This window comes from Triticum dicoccoides, chromosome 5B (assembly GCF_002162155.2).
Source record: "Triticum dicoccoides isolate Atlit2015 ecotype Zavitan chromosome 5B, WEW_v2.0, whole genome shotgun sequence".
Classification (NCBI taxonomy): domain Eukaryota; kingdom Viridiplantae; phylum Streptophyta; class Magnoliopsida; order Poales; family Poaceae; genus Triticum; species Triticum dicoccoides.
This window is the reverse complement of record NC_041389.1, coordinates 391264094-391270898: the sequence shown is the minus strand read 5'-3', so window position 1 is coordinate 391270898 and position 6805 is coordinate 391264094. Positions and strand designations below refer to the sequence as shown.

The 6805-nt window shown below is 45.3% G+C and overlaps 1 protein-coding gene across 2 annotated transcripts; it reads right to left on the bottom strand.

Moving 5' to 3' along the window:
• Positions 1–1512: 1512 nt before the first annotated feature.
• On the bottom strand, positions 1513–6580 carry LOC119309356 (probable ubiquitin receptor RAD23). Of its 2 annotated transcripts, none has more exons than XM_037585378.1 (11): positions 6418–6580; positions 4619–4780; positions 4235–4288; positions 3695–3783; positions 3278–3328; positions 2970–3147; positions 2583–2720; positions 2378–2494; positions 2183–2295; positions 2021–2099; positions 1513–1902 (listed from the first exon to the last, which is right to left on the bottom strand). In XM_037585378.1, exons 1-11 carry the CDS (start codon positions 6481–6483, stop codon positions 1774–1776), a joined length of 1176 nt encoding a protein of 391 aa, XP_037441275.1. In that variant the 5' UTR covers positions 6484–6580; the 3' UTR covers positions 1513–1773. The 2 variants fall into 2 exon arrangements, with proteins under 2 accessions (XP_037441275.1, XP_037441274.1); XM_037585377.1 differs by having other exon boundaries at positions 3278–3340; positions 6418–6579.
• Positions 6581–6805: the final 225 nt, after the last annotated feature.

The following is a 6805-nucleotide window of genomic DNA, read 5'->3' as shown; positions in this document are numbered from 1 at the left end:
ATATGTGCTATGCATGACCAGGAACAAGGAGGAAGACCATGGACAAGACGGCGAGGACACCAAGTATAAGGACCAAGAGAAGAAGCTGCCCGAAGCTACAACGGTCGGACGTCCGACCAGGACCGAACGTCCGACGACTCCCAGGCTCCGGACGACCGGCCCCCTCCGGACGACCGTGCCAGCGACCACCGAACCAAATCTGCGGACATCCGAAGAACTCCGGACGTTCGAGACCCCGCGAGCCTCCGGACAACCGGCCCCCTCCAGACGTCCGACCGAAGCGCACCCGAGCCGAATCTACGGAAGTCTGAAGAGCACCGGACGTCCGGACCTTCCCGAGCCTCCGGACAACCGGAACCCTCCGGACGTCCGACGCCTGTCTGCGCACAGTGTGTTGGGCCGCAGCCCATGTACCCCTTCACTTACCCCTTCGTGGCCCTAGATTATATATACTCCTCCACCTCCTCCTAGTTAGATTTAGCGTTGATTTAGCTCAATTAGAGATAGAGCTTCGCTCATCCACCGGATCTCCTCCTCGTGAGAGACCGCGGCCTCCTCGGAGAAGATCCTATCGGATTCAAGACCCCCTCGTGGGAAGATCCCCTCGTGGATTTCAAGGCCTCCTCACGGAGAAGATTGGTTACCTATGTATCCTTACCTTTGTTGACTTTGGATCTCGTGTATCTCTTTGTGTTCTTTGATCTAGCACTTATGTGACCGATTCCTTGTTGGTTGAGTGTTTTTCCTCGTTCCTCCCCGTGATTTCCTCGTGTTCTTCCGTGCGTTCTTCGTGTTTCCCCGTAGGATCCACTCCAAACGTGAAAGATCGTCCACATAGAGTTCCACCCTACATCACAGAGCCATGGTTCCACCCGCGCCAAATCCCCTGCCACTGCGAGCATCCCTCTCCTCTAGCGCGGCGGCACTGCTCCTCCACCCTTTTTCCAACAATAAAAGTTCTCAAACGTCGCGGTTGAGACCTAGACAAGACGTTTGGCCACCCTTTTCCACGAGCTGAGTGGCATTTTTGTCATGCCCATCTTGTGTGTGGCATTATTGCGAGGCCACATGCTCAAAGTGGCAAATATGCGATTTGTCGACTGAGATGGGCATGACAACGGTGGGGTTCTTCACCGTGCAAGACTCCAAGGAGACAATTTACCGAGGGAAAGGGGTTCAAGGTCGGTCCGCCGAGCTAGACTCTCCGGAAATGGAAGAATAGTGATTTCACGAATTTGGAACTGCATACGTTATTACACAACTACAAGCTTGTTTTGTTGCGAGCAATGTTTCAGTCTGCTTGCAAGCGGTGGCCTCTTATGCCCCAACAGGCGCTTTTTCTTAATGTGCAAAACAAATTTAGACAAAGTCGATAATCCCCTGTAGGCCAGTCATAACTAACACTAGCGATCAAAGCATGCCAAGAGAAGAGAGCCAAATATAGGCGCTGATCAAAGCATGCCAAGAGAAGAGAGCCAAATATAGGCGCTGCAGGTAACGGCAACAAGAACGGGCTCAATCCCACACATAGGCCACCCGGTGGGTTCCACGCTGCAGGTAACTTTTTATACGCTGTCGTTAAGTCTGTGATTTAACATTTAAAGACAATCTAGAGTATGTACTAATAGCAAGGCAGAAAAGAATTACAAACTAAAGGACGAGACAAAATCTCAAAAAGATCTCTAAGGCCTGCCCTGCGAGTGCAGGAGTATCAGTCTCCCCACACCCTGTTCCCATGGGCTTGTGCATGTATTCAGAAACAACCTGCTTGTCTTACTGCGGCGCTCCATCGTCGAACTCGTTCATGTGGTCTAACAGGTAGTTTGCGGCCAGGGTCTCATCCTTGTTGCAGGCAAAGAACACCTCCAGAACAAGCGCCCGGTCAAAGCCCATTCCTTCAAGCTGCATATGCAAACTGCAGTGAGGTTTTTTCATGGTGCCACAAATAAGCATATCAAAGTACATGGAAATGCAGATGCGGGCAGTTGTGGAGAAACTTTCTCAAGATCTATGAGCTTACACGAAGTATAGCTTCATTCTCCTCAGGAGTGACAGCTATGGTCTGGGGCACTCCCTCAGCAAACTGCTCCAGGAGATTCCTGGTTCAGCAAGTATGAGATTGTCAAGCAACATGCAAAAAAGCCCAAAGTAAAACGTCACGGAGATGGAAAAAAATTCATACTCGTCTTCATCGCCCTCAGCTGGCTCATTGATTAAACGAAGGAACTCTGCTTGGTTGTCCTGAATCAGCTGCAAAATCTGAGGGTTTTGCTTTCCCAGCTCTTGAAGCAATGGCTGTAAGAAAAATGATCCTGTTAGTCAACTGTCATAAGTAGACTACTTGACACAGGAGAAAGAGCAACAACATGATATGTACCTGTAAGATTTGAGGGTTGGCCTGCACTAAAGAAAGTAAGCTTCGGAACTGTGCATTGTTTCGTAGAACATCCAGATTTCCTTCACCAGCAGCATTTGCTGAAGCATTTGGCAGGGCCTGCAAGGTACAAAGGGCAAGTGTTAAAAATATGTAAAGGAGATGAACGCACCACAGAGGGGGAGAGAGAGAGAGGGAGAGAGAGTACTTGAGGGAAGAGGTCCAAGGGGCTAGCATTAGGACCAGAAGAGGCAACTGCAGGTTGAGCTGCTTGTGAAACCTGGGCAGGATCAGCTGGCTGGGCACTTGGTGGTGGTGCAGGAATCTCCATCGGCTCAGGAATACCCTACATTAAAAATCGAAGGGTATTAGTTGTATAGCCAAGAGATCTGCAATATAAGTTGTTTCAACATGCATTTCCTGTAGTACATATTACATAGATTCAAAGACAGTCAAGTTTGTAAAAGACACCTAATCATATAATCTAGTCATCTACTCATTTGTAAGCAAGACATGATGTGTTCACTGCACTAGTTATTTGTATATATTGAAGAAAGTTGAGTCATAACCAAACTAAGGGAGGATATCTTCTTACAGAATATAAATACTCAACAGCCCGCTCCGGGTTGTTGAATGCAGCACGTAGGGCACGCAGCACAGTGTCTCTGTCCCATGTTCCACCGCCCATTTCAAGAATTGACTGAATTGTTGCCTCTAGGGTGCCTCCCGCGACAAGGTTTGAAGCAGCCTGACCATAAGTTTCTGCTTCAGTGCTGTACAAATGATGGTAGTAAAGATCATGTCAAATGGGTTAAGAGGAAGTAATATAACTTCTTGAAATAGAAAATACAATTGAGATTACAAATCAAAATAAGATGAAATAAAAAACATAAATCAACTCACGAGACAGCAACAGCAGGAGCTGGGGAGGCGGTGGCAGCTGGACCAGGAGCACTAACAGGTACACTACGTCAATAAAGGTAAGGATAGGGTTATCTAGCTGCCAACAACCACTAGCCATATAGCATAACAATAATAATGCAAAATTACAAATCGATGATAGGAAGCTATCATTTACTAGCAAACTTTTGAGACTCCTGCTGAAGTTAAAAAGGAACTATGCCAAGATATTAAAATATCACATCTTCTGTGACTGATAAAGAAGAAATACAGAATTGTGCATCTCATGGCATGTCATTTAAAATGGCAAGGCGGTATTTTATATACAAAAATTATCTTTAAAGAGACCAAAAAAACCTGAACACAACAGAATACACCTAAAAATATCAAATCAGTTTTTTTAATATGAGTAAAACTCACATAGGTGCTGGCGCAGCCACTGCTTGAGGTGCTGGTGTGGCTGGTGCTTGAGAGGCAGGAGTAGCAGGCACTGTCTGAGTAGGGGGTGCCTGCATAATAAATGTGGGTCAAAAAGTAGAATCTCACCAATAGAAAACACATAAATGCAAGTCATATATAGTACGTAGTATATATTTTTTGTGAGGAAATGAGAAATTTGACTTAACCAGAAAAAAAACACAAACAGATGACAAAAATACGTCGAGCCAGGAGTTCATAGTTGAGAACTTCGTAAAATCTGCCATTCTAATTCTACTATATAGTAGTCTCAGAGTTTAACTATCTCTGCCAATTAAAGAAACAACGAACTTAAACTGTACCATCATAGTTTCAGTGAAAAAATATGGCAAAAGGTTCTGTCTGCAAATAACTCCCAGAGAATCATGACAAAGTTTTGGATATATGGTACAGGTGAAAGAATTTTTTGCGCCAAAAGAACAAAAAGAGACATTAGTGGTAGCGGTGAGTAACCTATATCAGTGTAATCAAGTTCCAACTCACCTGATTTGAGGGTTCCTTGGATTTAGCTGGAGCTGCACTTGATGAGCCTTTATTCTGTGAAAGGTCAAGAGTCAGAAGGAATAATAACAATAATCTATCTTATAATCAGTTAATAGAAACAGTCCTGAAGCAACTCTAGGTTGTAGCCATACTAAAACGAAGTTTATACAAAAACTAGGATCAGCAATAGAAACACCTACACCTTTTAAGACAATTCCAATAAACACTGAATTTCATTACGTTCCAAGAGGTCAAGATCTTGATATCCGAAACAAATACTTCCAATGCACAAGGTATTGTTATGATTTTTTATCATTCTAAGCATTGCTATGCTACTCCATAATTTTACGACATATATAAACTAGTATCAAGCAGGATGCGTACCTGTCTAAGCATTATCACAAGAAAGTTGTTTTCAACAACTTTGTTTTCCTCCAACGTAGTCTCATCCTTAAGAACTGACCCTTGGTAAATGAGCATTTGTTGATCAGCTGGGTACACATTCTGCCCTTGTGAACTCTCAATGAGCTTCTTTACATCAGAAACCTGAATCAATGAATCAATTACAAAGTTACAGCATTCCGATTGCACAGAATCCAAAGAACCAGGAATTCACATGCTGGTAGAATCTAAAGGTTACGTAACCGCATACCATGAAACCACACTGCAAAGACCCCATATCTTTACACCTACGGTTGTTTGGCAAAGGCCGACCTATGATTCTACCATGCTGGTAGAATCTAAAGCCTACATAACCCCATACCATGTAACCACACGGCAAAGACCGCAGTACACCTATGATTGTTTGGCAAAGATCCTTGGTTAGTTAGTGACTGCATGCGCCTGCCGTTGGCTAGCTAGCAAATGCACTAGCATTTAGCAACGTCATGCAAATAGTTTACAAGTGGTGTATCTGTATTTGAAAACAAAGTCGGATGTAACTTGTGTTTGGTATGCTAATTCAGTAACTTGGGCATCAATACTGTGAAACGTCAAACGTCACGGTTTGTTTACTCATGTCGTGACCCATAATGGGCCACCCATAAGGGGGTTGCACATAAAGTGATGCCATGTGTTATCATATAAATATTATCTCATTTCAGTTAGTCAACCCAAATATTTCTTTATTATTTGCTTCACTAGTGATAGACAATACATGAGAAACAAAATTTTAAGTAGCAATACAGTAACTAGTTAATAACGCCCCTTCCCTTTCTGTTGCTACGCTATGTACTGCAACTGCACTTGCACATTCATACCAAGAAAAGGTAGCTACAGTCCACAGATAAAAAGGATGTGGCCAGCCGGAACCCTATCTCCAATACTGACTCCAATTTTGCTTTTCCTCTGATAGATGCCAGTATTCCATTCCTAGGGTTTGATATAAAATACTTCAAAAAGAACAACCACCTTCGTCACATAGTCCTAATCTATTTTGGCAACAAAACGATTACTGAAGTTCACATATTCCAAAGAAGGTTTGTTTTCTACCAGCCAACAAATGTATGTATTTCTAAAGCTTCAATTGCTCCTGTCCAAAGAGTCCACATTAGCAGACAGAGAGAAAAATAATCCAGCATTACATTCTACATTTTGCATAAATTAATTCTCTGCAGTTATTATGACAGCATAGCCCATAGACCTCCAGCCGCCACTAAAATACTGCAGCTAAGGGGCTTGCAGTTTGAAGAGTTAAATCCACACACAAATGAAAAGGTTCAACAATAGATGACACCTGTAGCCTGTAAGGAGAAAGTCACACCCGAGCGACCCTTAGCTTCTACACTTCGGTTCATGGTCAGAATTCAAGTTTGGTTGTGCATCTGGTAAGACACCAATCAGTACAGCCTCACAGATTCCAAACCCCTGGATATTCGCCAAACAATCATAACCTACACATCGACGCGGCCATACCCTAGACGAACTCCGCATCTGCTCTCCGCTCCGCCCAGAGCAGAGCCCAACCAAACGAGCCACAGATTGGATTCGCGGCACCATCGCTCGCGCTGCACACAACTCGCGACTCACCAGTTCCCCGCGCGCTCCACCAATCCCTCGGCGCGAAAACCGTGCCCGGCAACCCAGCCCCGCGGCCAACCCCAACAACCCACACCCTAAATCTCGCCCAGATACGCCAACCCTCGCGGCGACAGACGGACAGATCGGGGCGGGAGCGGCCGTACCTTGTCCGCGGGGTTCACTTCGATCTCGAATTTGGAGCCCTTGAGCGTCTTCACGGAGACCTTCATCTCGCCGCCGCGCGCGCGTGCGTCGGTCGCGGCACTCGACGAGTTCGATAGGCGGAGGCGGAGGGGGAGAGAGAGAGAGAGGGGAGAGAACAAGGAGGCGGCGAGTTTTCTCTGTTTTGTTTTTTATTTGGGCCCCCTGGCGCACCGTGCGTGGACGGGTGGTTTTGCGGGTTAACCCCTCTAGTTTGTTGTATTTTTAACACGGCCGTGCTTCTCTGCAAGGGTCGCTCTTTGGTGTCTTGATCGGTTTTTGTTTTTGGCGCAGGAGAGGAGGCTTCAAAGCTAAAGAGTAGACAGGGACACTGATTAGACGGGGGCATCT